Source organism: Myripristis murdjan, chromosome 17 (genome assembly GCF_902150065.1).
Source record: "Myripristis murdjan chromosome 17, fMyrMur1.1, whole genome shotgun sequence".
NCBI lineage: Eukaryota > Metazoa > Chordata > Actinopteri > Holocentriformes > Holocentridae > Myripristis > Myripristis murdjan.
This window is the reverse complement of record NC_043996.1, coordinates 29,540,102-29,567,822: the sequence shown is the minus strand read 5'-3', so window position 1 is coordinate 29,567,822 and position 27,721 is coordinate 29,540,102. Positions and strand designations below refer to the sequence as shown.

The 27,721-nt window shown below is 42.4% G+C and overlaps 1 protein-coding gene across 1 annotated transcript in view; it reads right to left on the bottom strand.

Annotated features, from left to right (window-relative positions):
• Nucleotides 1-3,040: 3,040 nt before the first annotated feature.
• LOC115374602 (receptor-type tyrosine-protein phosphatase N2-like) overlaps nucleotides 3,041-27,721 on the bottom strand; it is a 274,717-nt gene continuing 250,036 nt past the window's right edge. Inside the window, exons 20-23 of the mRNA XM_030073582.1 lie at nucleotides 22,327-22,380; nucleotides 15,183-15,247; nucleotides 8,222-8,295; nucleotides 3,041-3,218 (exon numbers count right to left, since the gene is read on the bottom strand). Of these exons, the coding sequence (XP_029929442.1) occupies nucleotides 3,147-3,218; nucleotides 8,222-8,295; nucleotides 15,183-15,247; nucleotides 22,327-22,380 (265 nt within the window). The 3' untranslated portion in view covers nucleotides 3,041-3,146. The remainder of the gene's footprint in view (nucleotides 3,219-8,221; nucleotides 8,296-15,182; nucleotides 15,248-22,326; nucleotides 22,381-27,721) is intronic.

The following is a 27,721-nucleotide window of genomic DNA, read 5'->3' as shown; positions in this document are numbered from 1 at the left end:
AAAAAAGTCGCTGTATCTTTCAAAAGGAAGAGAAACAACTGAACAAACAACCTGTTAAAAGGGTTTTTTTTTTGTTTTGTTTTGTGATGGGAAAATGGAGTCAATTCCAACATGATGCCAGCGCGCTAACCCAGCGACAGTCGACTGTGCTGCACCAGCTTCCCGCCCCATCGTCTTCTGTGCAATGCAGAAATGACACAGTATGTTTAAATTCCTTGGCTTTTGCACTTTTAAGGTCCTCGGAGCATCCCGTGCAATAAATAAAGTCATAGCTAAAACGAGACTGAAAGTATTTGTCCATATCCTAAGAGTTTTACTACGATCGTCTTGAGGCCACAGGAACGTACAGCACACTCATTTTGCTGAATTAATAGCCATGCACTAGTAGCATCGTGTATGCAAGTCATACCACTGCCCATTCAAATACGATTTGACATACAAAACTAGAATTCAATGGATAGGACATTTAAAACCGATGCACACCGGTCGTCTGGGTGACTTCATATGAGCCAATTGAAAGCAGCAAGTTAGGTTGACCTGACGCGACCCGGGGCCGGCTTCCCAAAATCAGCTGTAGGCTAACGGTGCGTTCACAGCAGGCGGGTCTGGAAAGGTTTATTTGAACTCTGCAGCTCTGCTTCCCACGGTCCAGGTGACAAAAATGCTTTTTAAAGTCTAATTTAATCCCAATCCCAAATCTCTGTGAGACCTGACTTCTAATGGTGGAAGGTAGGCACTCTACCTGGCACCCTACTTTTTTTTGTATTTGGGGTTTAGTTACGCATTAAATCTGAAATTATCCCAGGCCTCCAACAAGAGACTTGCGGTGAGAACGTAATCCAACCACCTGCAGGAAGTCACCCCAAAACACAAGGGATTATGGGTAGTAGAGGACAGATGCAGTTCCTCCTAAGCGATTCCAGCTGTTTGTTCATGTGTTTTTAACTCGTATGAAGACCAGAGAGAAAGAGACATCCGTGTTCGAGAAAGCCACAGGACGTCCGGTCTCTAATCCAAACTCTGTCCAATAAGCAAGCTGCCAGAGTGTCATGTGACCTGTGTCAGTCAACCTCAACGAACCCGACGCAGAAACGCCACCAGGTCCAGCTTTTCTACTCCGGTTCAGACCAAAGAAAACAACCTGTAGGCGTGTGATCGCACCTTTGAGCTCCTTTTTGTGCCATTGACTCACAATGGAACAAAAATGGCCGCAGGCTCCAGCTGCTTTTGGGAACGCTGGCTCCGCAGTGATACCTCAAACTAGTTTTCAATGCGATACAGGCTCAGCTACTGTACATGTACAAGTTAGCCATTAATGCTACATAGAAGAACTGCTATTCAGAAGCAAAACTATCCCTGCTCCTCACATAAACACTAGTCAGTAACATTTTATTTTACAGCGGCCTCATTCCATTGCACAACGGGTATTAGGCTATGAAAGCTCTATATATACAAAAATAAAAATGAAAGGTTTTGGACAGAAAATAACTGGCTGCCTCAGATTATTCAAGACTGGAATGGTCTGATCTGCCATAAGCTTCGGTGCTTCTTGGGGAAATTTAAATGAAGCACTGACGCTGGATTATTTTTTACGCATGCAGTCTTACGTAGATTAATACGCCAGGTTGGTGCACACTGGAATAAGGCCTTTGCAAAATGAAACTTTAAGCCTCGTCTCCAGTTTACCAGTCCATCTACTGTTTTTTTTTATTAAGGCAGACATGAGTGTGAATTTCACCGACAAGCCACGATATTGGTTGTCCACGATAGATAACAATTCATTATAAGTTTCAGGTTGAAGAAACACAATATTGCTTCTAAGATAACTAGGATACTAAAAAGTACACAGAGCAAAACATGTCCATCTGAAGTTATTCCAGCTCAAATCCAGTCAACAAAATCTTTTTTTTTAATACTAAAATTATTGGAAAAAAATGCCAAAGGGTTGATATCATTTGTTTTATTTCCCTGCAAAGCAACTAAATTTGGGATTTCTCTTAAAGTAAGTGGACATATATGACTTATTTCAAGTCATCGCCACTTGTCTCAAATTCAAATTAAACACCAAAGGAAAAACAAGATTTTTAAGGTTTACTAGGAGATGGAATCGCTTATTATTATTAGACATGATTGACTGTGTTTGCCTCATATCTACCAGATGGACCAAAAACTGTGAGATGATGTGACACTCTAGCAGAAAATAAAACGAGGCCTGGCACTGAAAATCACACACAAATGCAATTTTAAGACATAGACATGATGACCAACATTATATATATATATATGTATATGTATGCACACACACACACACACACACACACTCACATACTCTCTCACACACACACACACTAAAACCAGAGATTGAGCACGGGTGTCGATTTAGTGAAGCGTCAAGGTTTGGCAGACTCCCTGCGTCGAAAATCATCTGCAGCTAAAACTTCCAAACCAGCTTTAATTAACTACACTTCTGACTGATGATTGATAAAATAATAATAATAATAATAATAATAATACTAAAATAAATTAACAATAACGTTTGGAAGTAAATTATCACACCATCAGATTAGAGGGAAGTGATTTCCACAAAGTGATTTCAGCTGAAATAAGTTCAAACTGGATCTCACCAAACCTCGATATACTTAACTGACACCTACAAGATCAATACTCATTTAGCAACGAAAACTATGATAAATATACTTTTAACAGAACAAAGAGAAATGCCTTTTGTTTTTGTGGGGTTTTTTTTTTTTCGCCCACAATCTATCAAAATGTGTCTAAATGCACCGAAATGTCACTTTGGAAACCAGGCTGCACGGATCATTACAATAGAAGGAAGGTCTATCTATGTACATGGTGAGGGGTGGGTCTGATGTTTTCCTGGCACAACGCTCACAACGATGGAGACGAGAGGAGGAGAGGAGGCGACAAGGAGGCAAAAGGGGAGACGAAAGGAGAGGAGAGGCGAGACGCGGGAGAAGGAGGAGGTCAAATGTGTGAGGAGAGGAGGAAATGACAGGAGAGAGAGAGGGAGGAGGAGGAGGAGAGAAGCAGGGCTGGTATGAGAGGAGGGGAGAGGCGTGGGCCGGAAGAGGAGAGGTGTAGCGGAGGAGAGGAGGAGCAGGTCCATCGGGAGGCGGAGCTGCTTCCTACTGTGGAAGAGCTTTCAAGATGGCGTTCACTTCCTCCGCGACCGCCGTCAGCGCAAACTCAAACTGGTCCTGCGGGGACAGAGACACAACAAGAGAGACACACTCAAACTCCATCACTGTTGTTTGTTTGTTTGTTTGTTTGTTTCCATGATTAATATTTGTCCGACAGCGAAGACTAAATTGCTGGTGCTGGTGTTTTCAATCACACCAACACGGCCATGGCAGCCTGTTAGCGACAGTAATGTGATTTGCTGTTTACAGTTTGTGTCCCAAATACAGGAGTTTGATTTGTCTGTGGAGATTCTCAGTCAGCCAGGTCATGATACGTAAGCAGGGTCAGAGCAAAGTCGACTGGACTTGATAGTAGATTTGAGAAGACGTTTCGCTTCTCCTCCAAGAGGCTTCTTCAGTTCTGGTTGACTGGCAGAAATTCCCAGGTATTTAACCTCTGTGGGGTCGTTGTCAGGGTCATAGATACCACTAATATGGTGGAAAAAAGTTTTCGGACACTCTTAAAATTTTACACAATCTCAAATATTATCATGAAATATTTGTGGAAAAATCTTTTTTGTGTTTCAAAAGGTGTGGCTGCATTAGACAGATACAAACAAATACAAATTATATTTTTTTGTTTATTGTTTACAAGAAAAACCGGGCTAGCCTCTGTCTCTCATTGATCAGGGGTTTCTTGATAGCCTTGTAGGACCTTAAGCCATGATCTAAAAGTCGGCCACGTACAGTGCGGGTGGAACACTGGACACCAGTTTGGTTTGACCACTGCTGCTGAAGCTCCTGGGATGTCATTCGGTGGTTTTGCCTGCACATGCGGATCAGGATCAGGATGCGGTCATTTCTTGCTGAAGAAACCCTTGGATGCCCAGATCTTGGTTTGTCTTCCAAGCTGTTGGTTCATGTGTATTTCTGCAGAGTGTATCCAACTGCTGAAGGACTGCATCTGCACTTCCTGGCTATCTGGCGGCAGCTGTACCCTTCCTGGCTGTACCCTTTTAGCCATTTTTGCCCTTTCAGATGTGCTGGCTTTATATAGACACGAAGCTTGGCAACAAAAATTGTGTCTTTTAATAAAAAGAGCGAATTCATCACTGGTACCAAAATGACCCAATACTCAAAATGTCTTATGTATTTTTATGGAACCAAGCAATTTTAAGTTTTAATGGCTTTTTTAGGATTTGTTTAGTATTTTGGCTGTGACTGTACTAAAAGAAATTGCACTTGAAGACCTAAGAGTGATTCTTAATGCAATATTTCACAAATGCATGGGGTGTCCGAAAACTCTTTTCCACCACTGTAAGTGCTCCTAGGTGCTCCTGGCGAAACGTCCTCTGAAATCTACTATCAAGTCCAGTCGACCTTCCTCTAACCCTACTTGCAGTCAAAGTCAGTGAATTTTCCCGCTCATGTAAAGGGGACAGCGAGCTGCGATCTCGGCCTGAGCCAGCAGTCAGATTCAGATCATACAGTGACAACATACAACAAAACAGCGACTTGATTTTGGGTTTGTAGTGGATTTTTTACATATTTAGTCTCATATTCAGCATTAAAATCCTCTTCTTCTTCAAACAAGGTGGAATAATCCCACTTGTTTCCGGTGCAATTTCACTTCTTCAGTCAAGTGACATTTTCTTGATCCTAGTGTCTGATCTGCCTTATTCTGCCTTGTTTGAACAGATTTATGCTTGTTCCCAGAAGAAATACTGAAACAAGTGAAACTGCTTTGGAAACAAGTGGGATTATCTCCTCCCACTCGCAGATTTTTTTTACCTTGTGATTAAGAAAAAGAAGATTTCAGTACTGAGGATGAGACTGAATGATTTGTTGAGATGAACATATTTGGGACTATCTCATCCCACTGCCACATTTAAGACTGAAGATGAGGTGAAATACCAGTGATTTTATTTATTTATTGCAGTGAAGAAAATTCTTGAGCCGAGCTGATTTGCAGTAGAAACGGGTAAAATCACCTCACCCACAATCTGCGTTGAAACAAGGCAGACTCAGTTCACAAGGATCAAGACCCTTGCCTTGTTTGAAGAAAACAAAAAACGTAACAGTGAGGATGAGACTGAGTGACTTGTTAAGATGGAGATTTCCTCGCAGTGCAGAACAGCCTGTACTCGCTAAAGATCTAGTTTACTCGGCCGTGAGGGAGCCGCACGGCACTTTCTCTCAAGGAAACAACCTCGGACGCTGTCAGCGGCACAAATGAAAACGCGGGCCCGGTGCCGAGCCCGCTGACCACTGGGGGAATCAATGTGTGAGGGACGCCGAGAGAGCGCCGTGACAGCCGTTTGCTCAGGATGCATGGTTTAATAACGCCAGGATCGATAGCGCGGATGTTTTACACGCGCCCCGGCTTTTCTTTCCAATTACGTTCCCAGATCAGTCGGTAATTGAAGTTTCCAGTCCAGGCCGGCGTCGCCTTGCATGTGGTGTGATGGGGAATAACTCTGCTTGTTTTAGGTGGAGCTCTGAGGTCGGCTTGTTCCCCCGAGTCCATTTGCATGTGCGATTGAATGAGTGTGTGATGAAAGGGAGTGAGGCATGTGCATGTGCATGGTTCATGTGCTTCTGAGAGAAAATCACATACTGAGGATCCTTTTTTTTGTGTGTGATACTAGTTTGTTCACAACAGCACAAATGAAATTGCACTGCAAAATAAAAAATAAATCTCCATTTTAACAAGGTATTCAGTCTCATTTTCAGGATTCAAATCTTGTTTTTCTTCAACCAAGGTAAAAAAAAAAAAAAAAAATCTGCCAGTGGGATGAGATTACCCCACTTGTTTCCAATGTTTATCAACTTGTTTTCAGAATTTTCTAATATCAGGTGTCATTTTCGTTATTCTAGCAGCCTGATCTGCCTTGTTTTTGACATATTTATACTCGACTGATGGGCTCCTCTAACCTACAGGTGATGCTGCCCGTTTTACATTTGACATTTTTTCTTGTATGTGTGATGTTTGCTGTGTGAGACACTGCAGTTGAAGCTTGGGGACTTTTTCTCCCGTTGGTGGCGCTGCGGAGGGCTGTGTGTGGGAGGTTGAACGTGTAGCTTAGGGCCCTGTTGGCCTGGTGGTGGCGCTGTGGTGGGCCAATCAGGTTTTATTTAAGTTTCAAAAGAGTCAAAAATCATCTTTCCCCCCCAAGTTGCATCCAAAACAGACCATGGGAGGAACAGATGGACGGAGCCCAATCGACGATCTATTGCCTAATCTTTAATGACAGAGAAGATTCAAATCCCAGATCATGGAAATTACTATTACTATTACATTTTCGGTATTTTGCTGATGTTCTTATCCAGAGCTGATTCCAAGTCACATACTCTCAAACCTTGATGCAAAATCATTTAATACCATTTCAATAATTATCAACATGGTGAGGCGAAGATGTTTCTGTTCTTATATCGCAGACAGTATCGCTTCTCCAACACTGGTGTTAAACTCAAGAACTCAAAGAACACAAAGGCCAGAGCCTTTTTGCTGAAAATTAAGACTGCCTCCCCCCACCCACCCAGCTGAAAAGTCTGTAAAACCAAAATGAGAGAACTCATGAGTTGGGAATTGGACCCGGCTCGTCGGAGCTGAAGGTGAACGTCCTCGACCTCCACCACCTTGCCGTCCGCCGTGAAATTTTAAACTGCCTGCTCTTTCTGCTCGTGTCTGCTTTATGTGATCTTGTGGAGCAGAAACAGACTTCTCGGACTTTTTGTGCTCTTTACTTGCTCTTTCAAACGGCGGGTTGTGGATAAAGGTCGGTGCGGCGGCTCTCTTGACTGATTTATCCACCGCATGTGCATCATTTTCTTGTTTTTACTCCTTTATTAGCTTTTATCACAGGATCTTCATGTGTTGTTTACTGTCTTTGGTTGTTGCTGCGGTGAAAAGTGAATTTCCCTCCTTCATGAATGACATATGTTCCTGTGCAGAGCCTGGATAGCCTGTCGGTATGTGTACACGCACAGGGATCCAGCCTCCTCCAGGTACACTTATTACAGAAAAGATGCTCCGTTTTACTTCCAAATCAGCGTGCTTGGATTATCATTTGGCTCGTACACCTAAGACAGTTGCCACCGCTATCCAGGGAACAGGCTTTGGTACAGATTATGATCATCCATTCCAATTCTATGTATATTCCTCTGTGATGTGTGCAGGCACAACTATAATCCCTGTTCAATTACTTCTCAGCGATCGATTGATCTGGCACGATGCAGGCGAGTAAGTCCTAATGATTGGAAATCCCACTCATTTTACAATCTGGGCCCACTGAGGCAAAGACGAGCGACTCCTGCAAGACTTTGAGCTGAAATGTTTCTGGTGGTGAGAGGAGCCGTCCTGCAACAGGAGGGTCACGGGTTTGAGACCGCAGAAACAGCCTGTGGCTACGCATCACACCTAACACAACACACACAACATCTCAGCAAGTCACTTAGTCTCGTATTCAGATTCAAAATCTTGTTTTTCTCCAAACAAGATGCAAAAATCTGCCAGTGGGATGAGATAATCCCACTTGTTTCTAACGCTAATCAATGAATTTTCTTGAACCGAGTGACGTTTTCTTGACGCCAGTGGCTGATCTGCCTTATTCAGCCTTGTTTCAACACATTTATACTAATTCCCAGAGAAATTCCTGAAACAAATGAAACTGTGCTGGAAACAAGTGGGATTTTATCTCATCCCACTGGCAGATTTAAGGTTGAATAAAAGGTGAAATAACTCATGATTTTATTTATTTGTTTGAGTTTTTCAGTTTTTACATGAGATGAGGAGATTCTTGTGGTTTACAAAATAGTTTCCCCTGTTTCGGAAACCCTTCAAACCCTTCCCTGATTTGTAGTAGAAACACGTAAAATCATCTCACCTGGCTGGCAAAAGTTTCGCTTGCAACAACTTTAAGACACAGTAAGAAAGTTGATGATGTGACAAAGATGTCTGTTTTTTTTTTTTTTTTTTTTTTTTTTTTTTAACAGTGTAAAGCTCCACACCGTCCACGGCCTCTTTGTCACAAATCAAAACTTTCCCTTTTAAAAACAAGAATATCAGCGGGGAACGGTACCTTGGTCTGGACCATCCCCGGCCTCTGGTCCCTCAGGTGCTCCAGAGTGGCTGCAATATCAATCTCCTTGGCACCTGTCATGCACACACACACACACACACACACACACACACACACACACACACACACAAACAAACACATAAAATAGGGTTGGATTGTGTTCAAGGCGCCGGCAAGATAATCCAGCTAACATCTGTCAATCTGGTGTTTTATACCGACTCCCTTTAGAACAGCAAAGCCTCTGAAGGCGATTACATTCATCCTCTTTGCACACACACACACACACACACACACACACTGACTCTACAAACAACGCTAGGTGGTGTTTTGTTGTCAGGATGAAACAGGCGAGGGGGAAAAAAAAGAAAGTGCTGGAGAGGACTTTGTTAAAAAAAAAAAAAAGAAATGAAAAATCAGAGGCGCACATGGTCGGGGCGATTCAAGAGAAATGGAGGCGATGCTAAAGCACAGTGGCACGTTTGATAGTCCTCCTGTAGCCTTTGAGCTCAGCGAGGTGGCCCACCCAGCGCTCTGTCAGCGGCTGCCAACACTGGAGATGGGTGGGTGGGTGGGAGCAGAGGAGGGAGGGTGGGGTTGGGCTGTCGCTGTGCCAGGCTGGCAGCGTGCCCCCCCCCACCCCCAGCTGATGAGAATGTGCTTCCCTGCAGGCCGCTGTGCTGAGCCAATGAGCAGCAGCCTGCAGCCAGCCGCCGGTCAGTCATGACGCATCACAGGCAGATTATAATCCCATTAGACCCACAAACCAACTTCTTCCAGAATATAAGCACCAGACAAACGACAGAACATCACATTAAGTTTACCGTCAGGTCATTATCCATCCAGCTGTCTCGTTCAAACACAAACACATTTTCCCTTAAAGAGGTTTATTAAACTATATTAACCCTCCTGTTATGTTCATATTCACGAACATCTTTTATGTTTGGGCTCAATTTGACCCCAGCAGTTTAAACCTCCACAAAATTATTATACCGTATTTCACCAATTAATCGCCCGGCCGCAAAAAGCCGCCTGGTTCTTTTAAACGCCTGGGGTCTGCACCCATTTTGCGTATTAAACGCCCACCCAAATAACCGCCGGGGCGATTATTTGCATTATATTGAGGTAACCCAAAATACGTCTACTCACCTTATTTTTGCAGAAGTAAACAGTTAGCCGCACAATAACTGTGTGGCACTTCCGTTTTCTGTCAAAATAAGAGAGCTAGCTAACGTTAGAAAAAAAGGGTGTACCGTAATATTAAATCAACCGACTGGAAATATGTTGGACAGTAACTGTCATCACGATAATGTCCTGGTGCAGGTCTGTGCAAAAATAAATAAAGGCCTGCAGCGAAGAGCCGCCTGGTTCCTTTAAACGCCTGGGGTCCAAATTGATTTTGCATATTAAACGCCCGGGTGATTAATTGGGGAAATACGGTAACTAAAATTGTTCCCAAAGTTTATGTGTCAGGTACTTTATGTTTCTTTGTTGACGACCTAAATAGCCCTTTAAATAAAACATAACCCCCCCACCCCCACCCCCACTTACACATCCAGTATTCCTATTACGCCACTATGGAAAAATATGCAAATCACCATAAAATCTCACTGATTGACCTAAAATTGGAAAGAAATATTAATTTTTGGTGTTTTAATGGCTTTGTATTATTTCGAAGTACAGATTTTTGTTATTTATAACCGATACGTTCCAAAGTGTGTACAGGACATTGAAAACATATCATCATGTGAATTTCATGTTTACCCGGTAGTACCCATTACATTAGGAAAACTCATTAAATATGAAGCAAAAAAACCCCAAAAAACATTAAATGTTAAACATTGAATGGGGTCAAATTGACCCCAAACATGCTAGGAGGGTTAAATTTGCGTTTTTTAAATGACTAAGGCAAGACCTGGATGGTAACATTTCAGCTGGCCAACTAAACGGTTACAGTCGACCTTCTTCCCTCTTGTCCTCGTTGTTTTCTTCAGGGTTTTTCTCTCCTGCTCATACGTTCTGCTGGTATGACTGACTGGCGAGTGAAATTTGGATATGTCCATCTGCAGAATGTGCAGTGTCAGAGAATCTTTAAATGAAGTTCAATGCATGCAGGCACTCTGGAGGTAAGCGAAAAAAAAAAAAAAAAAAAAAAGAAACAAACATAAAAAATACCCGCCAGATAATTCGGTTTTGTTTGTTTTCGTTTGTTTTCTGGGCTCCCTGCATAGAGGAATATATATGAAACCCGCTCAAAGTGACCTTGAATAGCAACAGTAAGCTATTTTTAATGATGGTAATTATTCAGAATTGAGAGTTCCACTGAGCTGAGGTCTTGATTTTTATGTTTTTGTTATTTTTTTGGATGTGAGCGGGGTGGACAGGGGAGTGGAGGGTGAGCAGGAAAGACTCAGTGTAAAAGGTGAATGTAATGAGTGTGAACTCTGAAATGCAGCCTGGGTGTCGTGGGAGATTACACTCCTCCACTGCAGTGAGATTATGTGGTCTCTGACATCTATCTGTCACATGGAGAGGTTGGCGAACGTCTAGGGTCAGGCCAGTGCAACTTTGATTAAGGTTAGGGTTAAAGTTTCAGTCGTGGGGGAACAAGGGAAAAAGATAATCCTTTCATAGTTTTTGTGTCACTTTTCAGGCACATAGGCTTTTTGCATTTGAAGACACTGCTTGTGCTCATTTCACAAAAAATTTCAGGAGGAAATTTCGGAAAATTTGGAGCATGCATGATGACAAAATCCTGCAAACTCTCCACCACAATGTCACTTTTCAATCTCACGTTTTTCAGCTATTAGTTGATTGTGAGCAAAGTTTTTTTTTTTTTTTTTTTTTTTCATTAAAGGTGTTTTATCATGAAACTGCCGTGAACATCGAAGGCTGAAAGGAGACAGCTTGATCATGCAAACAGTGCAGGGACTGTCCTGTCCTTCAGCTGCTGCATGACAAATCCAATGTGTCTGACGGTGAAGGAGACTGAACTTTTTGTCACTGCAACTTGTATTTTGATATATTTTGACTGATGTTTTACCTTTTATGCTTTTATTGGGAGCAGCGGTGCTTTTTTCTGACCGAGCCAAAAATTCCCCGGGGCGGTAATAAAGTTTTCTTTTTCATCATATCTTACAAAGTCTGAGACATTTAAGAGAGAAAGTTAAAAAAATAAAAATAAAAGCAGAAATAGAGGGACAGGGGAATAAGAAATGTTGCAGATGGGAGAGGAACAGAGACAGAGAGAGAGAGAGAGAGAGTGGGGACACTGACAACAAGAGAGAGAAAGAAAAAATACAAAGGAAGACAGGAAAATAACAGGACAGAATCAGAGGAAGAGGAGGGAATAAAAGACATCTCAGAGAGTGAGGAGGACAGAGGAGGGGCGAAAGAAAAGAAAAACCCTTTCAAAAAGAGAAAGGTAGAACAACAAGGGAGGCCAGACGGTTTGGACAGAAAGAGGAAAGAAAATAAGCGTAAGGGAGGGAGATAAAACATCTCGGAGAAAAAGACAAAGAGAGAGAGACAGTCGGAGATGGCGGGAGGAAAGAGACACGAGGGAAGTGAGAGAGAAATCCATAACGAAGACGGGGGAGAAAAAGGAAAATAGATTTAATTTGTTTCCCTTACACTGGTTTCTTTTCTCCTCCTCAAACCGATTCTTAAGAAACAAGAAAGCCAAAGCGCCTCTTTACATTTTTGTTTTGACACATAATAACACTTCTCTTTCTTGCTTTAGCTGCACCGAGAGGAAAATGAATGGTGGGAGAACTGCTCATTCACACCATTTTCTCTTTCTGCTTAACAGGTTTTGTGAGCTCCCCCCTCTCTTTTTTCTTTTTCTTTTTTTTTTTTTTTTACTTTACTCAAAAACACAATAGACTCCTTTCCAGCCAGGAAAGCCGCCACATACAACTCCCTGCCTTAGTATTTCTTTTTTTTTTTTTTTTTTTTTTTTTTTGAGGACTTAACAAGCCGAGGGCTATTGTGCAGGTTCTGATAAACTTCAACACAGACTAACGGTATTAAAAAAAAAAAAAAAAAAAAAAAAGGAAAAAAAATCGCCTTATTTGAGCCTTCCCTCCAAGAAGGAGGTGGTGAAAAAAAAAAAAAAAAAAAAAGAGAGGCACGGCATAAAAACCCTGGCCTCATTTTGAGCTCCCCTCCTTGACGAGACTCTTGCTTCGGGGTGGAGGTCGAGGAGGTGGGATTGGGGAGCTGGAGGGGCGGTGGGGGGCGCGGAGGAGGAGGAGGAGGAGGAGGAGGAGGAGGAGAAAAAAAAAAATTTAAAAAAGAAGAGAAAGCTGCGGGCCCTTGAGGAGGCTGTGAAAGAGCCCCGAAAAGCCGAAGCCGAGGGCCGAGCTCACCAGCTGGACCTGGGAAACACGAAAGGAACGAGGCGATGCTGAAAAGCTCCGCGGCACTCGATGGGTTTCATTCGATTCTTAAGAGGGAAAGGAGGGTAGAAGGTGGGGAGGTGTGTGTGTGTGTGTGTGTGTGTGGTGAGGAGGAGGAGGAGGGGGAGGTAGCTTATGGAAAAGGAGAAGGCAAGGGAAAAAAAAACAAAAACGTAAGAACCCCACCAATACCTCCTCAACCCCTGCAACAGCGCGCTGATTCTGGTACAAATTTACAATTCGTTCCTTGGCAGGAAGAAGAATGGGGATTGGGAGGAACAGGAGGAGGAGGAGGAGAAACAGGAGTGTCTGAGGAGGAGGAGGAGGAGCAGGAGGAAGAGGCTTTGATCAGGCTGGAGGAGGCCTCTGGCTTCTCCGGACAGACACAAAACCAGCGAGCAGTGATGCAGTGCAGAAATTATTCTGACTGAAATCTTCTGCATAAAAATAAACCAAGAAACTGCATTTAACGAGTCCAATAGTCTCATCTTCAGTGTCCAAATCTTAATTTTCTTCAAACAAGGTTTAATAATCTGCCAGTGGGATGAGATAATCCCACTTATTTCCAACATTAGTCGACTTTTTTTTTTCCAGAATTGTCATTTTCTAGATCCTCGTGGGCTCATCTGCCTCGTTCTGCCTTCTTTCAACACCCCTTCCCCAAATCTGCCAGTGGGATTATCTCATCCCACTGGCAGATTTTGGCAATTCGTTTGAAGAAAAACAAGATTTTAACACTGAAGGTGAGATTAAATGAACTGCTCTGATTTTTTTTTTTTTGCAGTGAAGCCTCTGAGGCTGGTTTGGATGCGTCACGCTCTGAATGGAGCTCGCCTGGATTTCTTTCCTAGTGAAACTCAAATTCGGGTTGTGATGCGACTGCCGCTGTGTGAGAGTGGGTCATGTTTTTTCCTCTAGATTGACGGAGTGAAACTGCTGATTTTTAAAACGATTCAAAAAGAATGAGGCACACAAGAAGCTGCTCAGCTGCCAACTGGAGAAAACACAAGTTAAAACACCCTTTATTTATTTATTTTTTTCTTTAAATCCAGCATTAGGATTCAGGACGGAGATAAAAGAACTCACAAGGTTACAGACTGCTTCCCCCAGCGCACACACACACACACACACACACACACACACACACACCAGGGGCCCCGGGGCCCTGGATCACAGTGTGACAGCCTGGGAAAAAGGCCCCTGATAGTCGACTGACCCTTTGATCTGGTATTAAAGACCCAGGAGCTCCTTCTGCTACACCACACACACACACACACACACACACACACACACACACACACACACACACACTGAAACACATATGCAGACACACTTGGATGCATTTTATCAACTGAATGTCACTTTGTTCAGGTTTTCCTTTACCACAATATCACAAAATAAGACAAAGAGCAGAAAATCACCCACATCTTAACTGTACAGCCGCACACATTGAAAAAAAAAATCCGTCTTAACAAGATATGTGGTCTCATCATCAGTGTTCAAATATTGTTCTTCTTCAAATACGGTAAAAAAAATCTGACATAATCCCACTTGTTTCTGACGCTAATCAAGTTGTTTCAATAATTAGTGGGCTGATTGGCCTTATTCTGCCTTGTTGCAACATGTTTATACTTGATGCCAGATGAAAACAACATTTTATTCCAGAATATGAGACTGAATCACTTGTTAAGATGGAGAGTTTTTTTTCCCCTTGTTGTTGCGGTGCAGTCTTTAACCCCCCGCGGCCTTCAGATCACATTCTGATTACACGTATCATCTCGTCTCACTGTGCCTGAAACGTGCTCGTCACCATGACTAACGAGCAGCTTCTCCATAAAGCTTTAGCTCACTGCCAACGCTGCTGTCCGACGGTCAAGGCCGCGCTCAACTTCAAACCTTCTCTGGACCCAAAACGCAGGAAAAATATCACAAAATATCTGCAATTTCTCTTTTCCCTCTGTGTTTTGTCTCCAGTCAGGCTGCAGTCCCTCTCTCTGTGCTTTTGAATTCATATCTGCTTTATTGGCATGATAGGAGAGAAGCCTATCACACATAGAGGTAATTCAATGGACACAACCAGATGTATAGCAGCAATTAAGAAATAAATCAATAAAGACTATCTACAATAACACTGGGGGGAAAAATCAGTTTGACTGGGTCTTTTCTCTCATAGACAAACAATAAGAGCGCCAGTTATTTTGTTAATATATCCTTATTTTTAATCATTAATCACTGCAATCAACCAATCAGCCACCCAATCAGTAATTATTTGCTAGATTAAAATAATTATCCTCACCATTCATCTGTATTTTGACAGTCATGCCAATAATGCATCTCTGAATTCGAGAGAGAGGGCCCACTCTCCCTCTCTCTCTCTCTTTTTTTTCTCTGTCATGTAATTTGCAGACTCTTGACTAAAGGAGGAAAAGGAGGAGGGGGGAAAAAAAATCCCCAACATGTTGCCATGGTAACGCCTCTCCACACAAGTGAGGGAGGATAAGGGGAGGAGAGGGGTGAAAAAAAGAATAATAATTTTTTTTTTAAAAAAACATGGCGACACCCACCTTTAGCCATCTTGTTGAGGACCATGTCGATCAGGACGTAGGTGCCACTTCTCCCTGCACCGTCACTGGGTGGGCGAGCGACACCGGGACACAGTGCAGGAGACAAAGAGAGAGAGAGAGAGAGGGGGAGAGACACATTAACTACATTGAACATTTGCATTGTTATTGAATGTTTATTTTTGTATTATCATAGCATTTTTTTGTAAACTGATTTGATGTTACACTGCCTTGAAACATAGTGAATATCTTTCCTTTCATGCCATCAGAGGAGCTTTGTTGTGTCAAAATTTGAGATTATTTGAGAAAAACTAGTTGCAGCAATTTCCCATAATTTAGCATAACATCTACTTTATGAATTGTTGAAGGCTTTGGTCAGCTCAGGGATACAGCAATCACAAAGCCACCCATAGTTAAAGCACTATGTTAATAAAAGAACTTAAAAAAATAAATCAAGACTAATTCACGAGGTATAAAACTTGTGCTGCACTGCCCTCTAGGGGCTAAAACTCTCAAGCGTGTTGTATTTCTGGCCACGCCCACTCAGTGATGTCAAGGCCAAGTTGGACTTTTTTTTTTCTATTTTCTGAGGTCCACGTACACTGGATCGCAGCATTTGCAATTGAAAGCTGATGAAAAACACCTGCTGCTACACCACTAGTCGGGTTTCCATCCAAATATATCGCAAATTTTAACCAAATTTTCAGAAAATCGGCAAAACAAAATGCGAATTTATGAATTTTCCTTTTATCGATACACCAACTTTTCCACCTCCCTAAGCGTAAAAACTTTTTTGGGCGATATTTAGAGATTTTTTTTCTGTCGAATTTTCAGTGTTTCCATTCAGGTTTTTAATGCGCAAATTGAAAATGCGAATTAAAAACAGGTGGATGGAAACCCACCTAGTGAGTGGCTGTGAGCAGACGTGCAACATGCAGTAAAGTTTCAGCCTCTAGAGGGCAGTGCAGCAGATGTTTTTCCTGCCTGATGTGATTGTAGCTGTTACTTCCATTTTACCAGGAGAACCAAATATTCAGTTGCCAGGCCTGTTTGAAATCAGTGGGAGGGTTCTGGCTACACCTGCTGCACAGGTGAGACTCATTTTGACCGGGATTGGCAGTGGTGGAGATAATCCCACATCACTGCACTGTTTGAGGAAGAATTTTGCAAAGGAGTGAGGTCATAAAACCTCTGGAGGGGGGGGGTGAAGCTGACTGTCCCGTGGTGGGAATGTCACAGGTTTGATGCGGGACACACTGAGGCCTCTGAAACCTAATTTTGTGTGTTTTGTTCGCCTGTTTTGATCGTGCAAAATCTTGAATATGACATATTTGGGCTTTTACTGCTGTTGTTTCTATGGAGTAAGAAGACGCACTGCTGCCTTAATGCTGGCTAACACAGATCCAAAGAAATTCAACAATAAATGCAGTGTAAAACATTAAGAATTCATAATTTGGCGACATTAACGGACATTTAGATTGACTGGTAATATTCCTCGGAAGTTGGACCTCCTGGCCGACTTGGATGTGTGTCTCTGTTTCATTTCTGCCTGCAAAATCCCACATTAAAGTTATGAAATTTTAATACCTTGGAGCTCAAAACTTAACATAAAAACTCATTTCTCATTCCTCTCCATATTTATGCATAATATTATTGTTTTTCCTGCTGATATTTGTTGGCGCTCAGACAGACGCGGCCTGACTCCAGTGTTAAGCAGGTGAGCAGCAGTCAGAGAGATTTAATATGCCGAGGTTTATGAGTAGGCTAATGCTATTTCAAGGGGATAAACAACTTCAAAGGCGTATAATTATGGAACAGAAAGGTTGAGAAGGGTTTTTTTTTTAGTTTTGAATTAAATAAAATCAAAATATAAACTGGCTTCTAACAGCAGCAAAGCTGTAATGTGTTTTTTTTTCTAGGTATAAGACCTAAATGTTCCTCCGTTTCTTAAAATTAAAAACACACAAACTGAAACGATGGCTGAAGCACGCGGCACCGAAATTAATTAAACTCGATAATTTATGTGGAGATGAATATTTTGGATTTCAGATTTATTTCAAGGGTTGAAAATTGATGCCTGCACCATCACCCTCAGTTTATTTTATATTGCTGCTGTATACTCCAGCTCAAGTGTGTGTGTGTGTGTGTGTGTGGGTTTGCTGAAAATAACCAACGTCCTGGTGAAAATGAAATATTCAGGAAGTGCACACCTATGCACACACACACACACACACACACACTGCTGTATATTCCGACACATAAAGTGGCAGTAATTGAGCAGTATCTCTGCAGTGTGTGTGTGTGTGTGTGTGTGTGTGTGTGTGTGTGTGTGTGTGAGTGTGTTGCATCTCTTACAGGTTATTACAGCATGATTAGATCTGTCATATCGCTGCACCTCGCCAGGATCATTACATGGCGATGAAAGATAAGGAGAGGAGGAGTGTGTAAATGCGGATTGTGTGTGTGTATGTGCGTGTGTGTGTAAGTGTGTGTTTGTTGGTGGTGTGTGTGTGTGTGTGTGTGTTGGGGGGGGGCAGTGAGAGCCTGAGGGCTATGAGAAAACACACGTCAAGATGTCTGCTGCCTTCCTTCACTCTCTCTAACGGAGCGACAGAGATGGAGAGATAGAGGACCAGAGAGAGAGAAAGAGAGAGAGAGAGAGTGACGGGGGCGAGCGAGGCGGCTGAATATTGGATTTGTGCAGAAACACTCGTGTGCTCCCTCAGCTCAGCTCTCGTCTCACTGCCTCGCTGCGTACACGTTGCTGTGAGAAGCAGCTGTGCAGAACCGGCCTCACCTTCAGTCATTTTGAAGCGACTGAGGGTGGTTTCTTATTCGCTGCTCTTCTGGAGTTTGATGGGAGAGCTCCTCACCGCCACTAAAACTAAAACTCCATTTTAAACCGTTCCCGCAGGGGTGGGCTTCAGCTGCCAATAATATCTGAACCCTGAAGACCAACCAGCTGTCCAGCAAAGACAAAAAATATCCTGCTGCAACTGAAACGAGCACCACAACAACATGGTGGCTACTGTTTTCCTCATTAACAACATGGTGGCTACTGTTTTCCTCATTAACAACATGGTGGCTACTGTTTTCCTCACTAACAACATGGTAGCTACTGTTTTCCTCACTAACATGGTGGCTACTGTTTTCCTCACTAACAACATGGTAGCTACTGTTTTCCTCACTAACATGGTAGCTACTATTTTCCTCACTAACATGGTGGCTACTGTTTTCCTCACTAACAACATGGTAGCTACTGTTTTCCTCTCTAACATGGTAACTACTGTTTTCCCCTCTAACAACATGGTAGCTACTGTTTTCCTCACTAACATGGTAGACTAACTGTTTTCCTCACTAACAACATGGTAGCTACTGTTTTCCTCTCTAACATGGTAACTACTGTTTTCCCCTCTAACAACATGGTAGCTACTGTTTTCCTCACTAACATGGTAGCTACTGTTTTCCTCATTAACAACATGGTAGCTACTGTTTTCCCCTCTAACAACATGGTAGCTACTGTTTTCCTCACTAACATGGTAGCTACTGTTTTCCTCATTAACAACATGGTAGCTACTGTTTTCCTCATTAACATGGTAGCTACTGTTTTCCTCATTAACAACATGGTAGCTACTGTTTTCCTCATTAACATGGTAGCTACTGTTTTCCCCTCTAACAACATGGTAGCTACTGTTTTCCTCATTAACAACATGGTAGCTACTGTTTTCCCCTCTAACAACATGGTAGCTACTGTTTTCCTCATTAACAACATGGTAGCTACTGTTTTCCTTGATGATGTTTTCTACACAATTTAAAAACCTTTAAATGAAAAAAAAGTCCACATTTTAGTTGACCATGCCTTTGAGGCTGCATGAGGCGACTTCACGTGTTTGGCGACTCCTAGTGGCAGCGAGTGGTAACTGGTCACCTCCTACAGGGAGAGCAGTGGCCAACCCTGACACCACAATTACCTTTGGGTAAACGGGGCAAATTTATGGCATGTCAATTAGTGAGGATAAGGCTTCCTTGCATCACAACATGTCTCAGTGACATGTGATTTAAGCTGCTACATGGGTGTATTTTTACATAAATCTCTTGCCTTGTGTGACTTTTGACCTCAACAGTCTTTTGCTTCCATTTCAGGTCTTGGCAGTCTACAAGTGGGTCCACTAAAGTCCTATTTTGAGTGTCAGCGTCCTTTTTGGTTTTCCATGCCTTTGGAGCATTTGCAGGCAACTCTGAGTACCAGTGTCTGTTTTTTTTTCTCCTGAGCACTCCGGTGTTTTTGTGCAGTCGCCTGTGAATGATTCAAGTTAAAATCAGCAACTTTACCTCTCCACGTTTTTCTGACGTCCAGCGGACAGACACTAACAGTGACTGTCATGACACACGAATCCTGTCTTACCTCACAATGCATCGGATGTACTGATGTACATTTTGTCTGCATCAGGTGACTTACTGCATTCAAACAACCATTAAACCAGGTAACTGACGATCATTTGGAAGTCCTGCTTTATTATAATAATGTATTTAGACGGGTAGAATCATTAAATTGACTTGTGAAGACAGCTGCTGTGGACAAAAAATGTTCAGTTTGCTGTCCTGGTGCAATCTAGCCATTTAGCCTAGAAATGTACAGTTTCATCATCCTGTAAGTGCCATTACGCCATATTAAATAATAGATCACTTAGCAGTGGGGCGAGCAGACAGACATAACAGCTACCTGTTATGGATCCTGTTTTATTTTTTCTTTTTTTCTTTCATCCAGTCATTGCAGGATGTTATCACGAAGAAGTGTGGCAGATTTTCTGTTAAATACCAATTTAATTATGTCTCACTGGTCTGAGGTATTTCACCAGGGGGTGGGGATACGCAGATGTGATTACACACACACATGCACACACACACACACACACGCACACACACACACACACACACACACACACACACACACAGACAACAGCTGCAACCCTGCCTCCTCCTATTTCCTCCTCTCTCCGTCTCACCCACAGCCTCCGACCAGCACACTGCAAACTTTGAAGTGTCTCCAATTAAAAGTTACCCTCCTCCGCGGACAGTTTGTCAAGTTAAATTATAAGTTTTGACTAATTTCTTTCTCTTTCTCATTTAAAATGTTTGTCACCCTCTACAGTTGTCGAGTGCTGGTAACACTGACTGGAGGACAGAATGTGTCTGTAAATGATCCATGTGAATATTAAATCAACACTGAGTCTCTGTATCAGCTTGTTTGATCATTTGTAATCAAAAAACATTGGGGATAACCATTTTGTGTAACCCGAGAAACAAAAGTCTGAATGTTTACTAGAAGCTTTTAAACACATGGCTGACTGCATTCTAGTGCCTTATAAAAGCCAGGACTGACTGACTTCCAGAACTTGCTGAACCCATCATAATTGCATGCTAAACCTGGCGAAATAACTGCACTCTAGAACCTCTTAAGCTCAGATCTGCCTGCACTCTAGAACCTTTGAAACCCAGGACCATAGTCTTCTCAAACCTGTTAGGGTCTTTTAAATATAGGAATAACTCATTCTAGAACCTTTTAAACCCAGGCCAATCTGCATTCTAGGACCCTTTAAACCCAGTCTAGAATGTATTCTAGGACCTTTTATACCCAGGCAAAAACTGCATTCAAGGATCCTTTAAACCCAGGCCAAACTGCATTGTAGAACCCTTTTAACCAAGAAAAGCTGTGTGTTAGGGCCTTTTAAACTTAAGAGTAACTCATTCTAGCACATTTGAAACTCAGGCCTAGAACCTTCTAAACCCAGGCCAAACTGTCTTCTAGAACCTTTTTTACCCAGAACAACTTTTAAATATTACAGTAACTCATTTTAGCACCTTTGAGGTGCTATGTTCTAGAGCCTCTTAAACCCAGGCCAGACGGCATTCTAAGACTCTTTAAACCTGGGCCAAACTGTCTTCTAGAACATTTTCGACCCAGAACAACTTTTAAATATACCAGTAACTCATTTTAGCACCTTTGAAGGTCAGGCCTATGATCTAGAGCCTCTTAAACCCAGGCCAAACTATGTTCTAGGGCCCTATAAACCCAAGCCAGACTGCATTCTAGGACCTTTTAAACCCAGGTCCGACTGCATTCTAAGACCCTTTAAACCTGGGCCAAACTGTCTTCTAGAACCTTTTCGACCCAGAACAACTTTTAAATATGAGAATAACTCACTCTAGCACCTTTTAAACCTGGGGCCAGACTGTGTTCTAGAAACTTTTAAACCCAGACCTAACTGTACCCTAGGACCTTTACAACCCAGGACCAAGTGCCTTCTAAATTTCTCAAACTCAAACTCAGGGCCTTTTAAAATATAAGAACAACATGAGAATGTTCCTAAGACCTTTACTCCCCGGGTAACTGTGCTCTAGAACGTTTTACCTCTAAGCTGCAATGTTAAAACCTTTCAAAGTGAGGGATCGTTCATTCTGGACCTTTTGAATCTACACAGGTGAATTCTGGAGGGAGCTGACCCTGACTTTAGACCTGAACCAGCTAATCTGTTCTGCTGCAGAGTCAGGCGGAGCAGAACGGAAAGAAAGGGAATGCAGCAGTCTGCCGAATTTATTACATTTCTCATCAGTGTGATCACACCAACAAAAGAGGTTTTCTTTGTTACCCCTGTCTTTTAAAAAAAATAAATAAATAATTATACTGAGAAGAATGACATTGAATTATCATGGGGCCAAGGCTAATCTAATTTAGTGGAGCAGTGGTGTTTGGGATTAATTTTAGAATTGGTTCCACATCTGTCCCTGATATGCTGCATTGAAAGAGTTTGCTGCTAAAATAAGATGTGAGCCATTTGAAGGAAGTGGCTCCTCTTTACTTTTAAAATGGACTGATTGGACAAATTAAAACATGATATTTTTGAAAAGACAGCAGGTAATCTAAAGCTTTGGTTGCCTAGGTAATCTCTCTATACTGCATGACAAACTTCTGGTAATTACTTCCCCCAAAATGTATTTATACCACTTGGAGCTCTTCATACCTTGTTTTTTTAAGTTTACAACAGCACTTACTGTATATAAAAGATGATTTAGAACTTGTTAATACAGAGCACTGTGTGATACAAATAATATATATTTATATTACTCTAATTATTATGATACTTGCCTGCAGTGGACTATGATAGGACACGAGCGCCCCCGGTAGCACTTGTTAACTTTCCTGTAAAAAAAACAGAACAGAACACAAACATAGCTCAGTGTTAACATTGGTACATCATAACTGGAATATCAAAAACAAAAAGACAAATAACAGCACAGACCTGAAGAAAAGCAGACATACATAAATCTTGCTTTGAGCCTGCATTTCTCAGGAATCCACTTATATCTGGACAACTTGGAGAGCATGATAAAATAAATAAATAAAAATGTTCTGATTTCGAGTGCTTTGGGGTTTTTTTTTTATGGCAGCATACATAACATGACATATACTGTCCATGCAAACGATGAACGTTTGATGAAAATGATGAACAATGAACCTTTCTGACATTATTTTTGATAATTCAAAAGAACATACAGCACAAGTTGAGAGGCATGTAAGGCGAGTTCTCTCTGTTCATTCTGCACTGATCACCTGCGATTAAAGCCGCATTCATCGAGATTGAAATGCAGACTGTGGAGAATCAACCGTGATACAATTACGTCTGCGGCGGACAGCAGCGAGAGCTCAGTCTGCATGCTTCTCATTTCATGAGGCTGCCACAAATTACATCCATTTTAGAAATAATTATACCACGGTTGGCGCTGGGTGGGCAGTATTCCAAACCTTCACCCGCACCTTTATCTGTGTGACGTGAGGCATTACTGCTCCACTCTCAGTAATCACATTACACTTACTGAGCTAACAGATAGCTTGCTATTCGTGGTACTGTCTTTAGAAACTTTAACGTGTGTTTTGGTGAAATATCTGTGGAAAGATTACAGTCACCTTATTTTGCCTTTAAATCATGTAGGAAATATCAGAATTATGGCCGAGTGAACATTATCAAGCCAGGAAAGTTGGGACTGAGAAGCTTTGCAATTTTATGCTGAAGGCTCTGTCTGCACAACAAACCTTATAAACCATTATTTAGACTACTCCTGCTGCTAATGTGGGATTAACTCTCGCACATTCAGACGGAACTCCACACTTTATTTTAGCGCTGGAGAAAGGTCTGACTGAACGCTGCCGTAGGAGAAAAATGTTATGGCTTATTTGTATTTATTTAAACGAATCACAATTGTCTTGGGCGGCGTTAAGCCCAGGATGCAGCGATGGCATCCTTTCAAAATAGTGTCTGGGGTTAATGGATGGGGACTGGCAGGCCTGTACCCATCAAGCAAGTCAGACTAATACTACGTTATTTATGAATGCTAGCAGGCCTAGCACAATGTTTTAAGGTGTAAGTGTAACTTAATAATTACTTCCTTTTAAAACATACAAGTAGTGTGCAATTTACTGCTTTTTTTTTCCAGTAACGGGCGCTGCACTACTAAACGCATATGACCATGGAAACTTACAATTCAGAGGAAAACCCCCAAATATATTTTTCCCCACAGCAGTGCAGCGATAAGTGCGTCAGTATTTGTTATACTGTGCTGGAAGTAACTCATATGAGCGTTGGCCCTAGCTTTGTGCTGAACGTGGCCCACTCTTTTGAAGACTGCGGTGGAAACTTCACGCCTTGTTCGTCAAAGAAGTGGACTGACAAAAACAGCCAGTTCATCTCTGAACAGGAAGCACAGGGGCTGTGAGTTTGATCCCAGCTGGAGATCATCTCCCATTCTATTTCATGGTGATAACTCTAAATAACAATATTCAGCAGGAATGTATTATAAAAAGGCAAGGAAGCGTGAGCGGGATCCATAATACATCACCGCTGTTGTCGAAACTCACACCTGCAGTGTTGACGCTTTACTTTTTCCTCTTTGAGTTTAAAGTTTCCATGGTCATTAGTGTTCTGAGCAAGTTCAATGATCCTTGAGTGTTTGAATCTCATTTGAGTCCCTCATTAACAGGAGTCCTATATCCTTAAATTTCAAAACTCCAGGCTGTTCTCAGACCTTGTGTTTTTCATTAGAGGATAAGATTTCTACATCACAAATGAAATCACAATAACAGCTTTTACAGCTGCATAACGTATTGAACTGTGTATCTATAAGTATAACTATTTTCCAGTCTTTTCCAGGTATTCTGTTCACAAACGTATGAAGACCTGGAAAAGGTGACATCAGTTTTTTCAGTTTTTTCTTGTCGCTGCAGATGTGTGTGTGGGAAGTACTTAGTTGTGAACAACACTGCTTTCGGCGAGACAATTACTGAATTTTCAGAGAATGTGCATTTGTGTGTAGATGTGCAGTTTTCATCTGCCAACTTCTCCTGAATAAAACACATGAAACAGAATTTTTAAAAAATGCTATGTGAAGTGGCATTGCATGCAGTGAAAAAAAAATCCCTTATATCCCAAAAAGTGTCATGTTTTTAAGAATTTTCAGAATTTTGGCTGTGCATGCATTTTTGATATCCGCGGGTTTTCAAAGGATTTCATAAGGCCTACAAACACAACTGCCATGATTCTTCAGTTAAAGCTGAGCTGGGCACTTTGTACAGTGGCGCCCCCACTTGGCAGCGGGAGGTAACTGCCTCAATTTCAAAGATTTCACTACTTGGCAATCTCATAAAGGGATGCGAGTAAACTAGCCCAGCTTTCTCTCTCTCTCTGGGGTTTGGGTCACTTTTTTCAGCACCAATGAAAATACCGAAACCAGAACGGCATCTAAAATTAGAGTGTGTGTCATGGTCTTCTCTGTTCTCCAACTTCCTGATTTAGGGCTGGATTTTTTTTCCATTTAAAAAAAAAAATGCCTGATGCAGCTTTAATGCAAAACTATGAATAATGATATTAAAAAAATCAACAAAACTGCAGTTAGTAAGTTTTTCACCTGAAACCCCACACATCATTTTCCCACAAAACTGAAAAGCCGGATCCCAATGCAGATACTCAGAGTGATGTTACCATGGAAACAGCCGGCAGAGGATCACCAATGGGTGGGGGAGGGAAACAGGATGGGGGGTGCAGAGGGGTAAAGGGGTGTGAGATTCAAAGGAGATGCCCCGTAAGAGAGAGAGAGAGCGAGAGAGTTAGACAGACCAAAAAAAAAAAAAAGAGTTTGGAAGGGAGAGAGACAAGAAAATAATATGAAAAACGATAGCAATAAGAAGATAAAGTGATGAAAAAAGAGAGAGGAGAGAGAGAGAGAACAAAGGTGAAAGAGGCAAGTAAGAGAGAAATAAGGAGAAAAAGACATAGGGAGAGCGAGAGAGAGAGAGAGAGAGAGAGAGAGGTGAAGGCATGGTGAGAGGAGGAGGAGGAGGAGGACGGAGGCGATCGGAGGCAGTCAAGCAAACCATGAGCAAGCAAAAAGGCGAGAGGTCATCACAGGTCACCGGGCACAGCAAGGAGAGAGAGAGAGAGAGCGCGCGAAAGAAAGGAAGACGAGAGGAGAGGAAGACGAGGGGAGGGGGGAAAAAATACAGGAGAAAAGGGGAGGGGGGTCCGTGAGGCCCCTTGGTTGCAGAGTCACAGTCTCCAATGATCACTTTTGTGACTATGCAACTGGGCTTATATTACTAGCTGCAACATCACAAAAATGACACTGGCAACCGCTAGTTAGCTGGTAAAACAACAATGGGAGGGGGTGGAGGAGGGAGGGAGGGGTCGGGGGGAGGCTGAGGGGAAGAACGGGAACGGGCGGGATGGACGAGGAAGGCTTCGCTCAATCAGCTGTGAGTCAGGTTAAGAAAAACATGCCGGCACAAACGTAGGAAAAGAAGAGGAAGAGAGAGAGAGAGAGACATTTCAGCCGGTGGGGGTTTGTATCCTCAAACCATCGCGGTGGTAAAAAAAAAAAAAAAAAAAAAAAAAGAGGGGGGAAAAAAAATTGCAGGATGTTATTGTGAAAGTACCACATCCCCGGTAATAAAAGTGAAAAATATATTCCCTTGCAGTTTCTTCATTGTGTTCTGACCCAGTCGCCCTGTGAATAAAGGCAATATTTCCTAACTGATGGTGGGTGGCGACGCCCGCCAGACCTCTTTATAATAGCTTTGACCACAAACTCTCCGTCTTGATATCTCACCTAATTGATGTGAGCCACCAACACGGCAAACCCAGGCCTATATATATAACCGAGTTGGAGTCTATCACCTGAGAAAATCCGCAGTGAGTCGGAGAGCGAGTCGGGCTGGGGGCAGCGCTCACCTAATAGGCAATACACTATATCAGTTTAAAAGAGGTCGAAGGGGAGCGGGAAGGAGAGCGGGCATAAAGGCGCCACAGATAAAGGATCGCTCCGGCACAGTTCCCTCAATGCATCCTGAATTGCACCATTATTGACTGGAAAATGCCCAAGATGATGCCCGAGGATTTTTTTTTTTTTTTTTTTTCACACAGCACACAGAGGTTTGAGGTTGCTTGCCTTGCTTTGTCTAGAGACGCTTAAGTGGCTTTAAACAAACAAACCCCGCCTCCGCAAAAAGCACTCTTTGTCTTGGTGTTTTAGGAAGGTCAAACAAGACCAGCACCTTCTCGATGCCGCGATCGGTCTCTCCTCAGAATCAATAAAGACGGAAAAACCCTTTGAGGTGTGTCCAGTACTGATCACCACAGGTTTTTTTTTTTTGTGTGTTTATCCTCCATTTCGCAGTCTTTCTTCTACCTCAATAAAAGACCAAAATACCTGCAGGAGAATTCCACCCTTGGATACTCGTACACTCTTACACAGGCATAAATTTCCGAGGTTCGGTGCATTTCATGAGTTAGGATTTTGTGATGAAGTGTTGTAATTTACGTTTTCCGTGCACCCGCGTTCCCGCAGCCTGCCTTTTGTTCCTCGGCTTCAGTTTGTGATTTCCTGTGTTTCACAGAACGCCTTTCAACCACCCCACCAGAGGGTCAAAACCGAGCGCTTCCATTTTGCTTCATCTCACCGATTCGGTGGCTGTCTAACCAAGTTTGTGAATGTTGAGGGAGGCGCCTATGATCAAAGCATAGCCCGTCTTTTACATGCATTACATTCTTGGCTATTGAGGCTGCAGCATTGCATTCTGGTCTGCGTGCCGCTCCTCTCCGTCCTCTTCTATGATGAGTTTCTCCGTGTGATGGTGCAAAATGAAGGGCTCGCTCTTTGATTGCGAGGAACTGGCACCAAAATCTGACGTTTTACATCGTCAAAACTTCTCAGATATCAAACTCCACTGGAGCTGCTGGAGATATCTGCACATCAAATCATCTTATCTAGCCTCAGTCGGTCATTCAAGAAAGCATTTTTTGTATAAGTAGACAATGTCCTTGAAAGAACATCTCTAAAAATGTCCCGCCCTAAAAATTCTCACTGCTGTCACCTCCACAACTTTCTGTCCCATGTCTGCCACTCTTTGTACTTCCTGATAAATACAAAAAAAAGAGGTAAAAACAGCCTTGATTACAGAGGCTGGAGATGCTCAGCCACACCAAAGAAAGTCT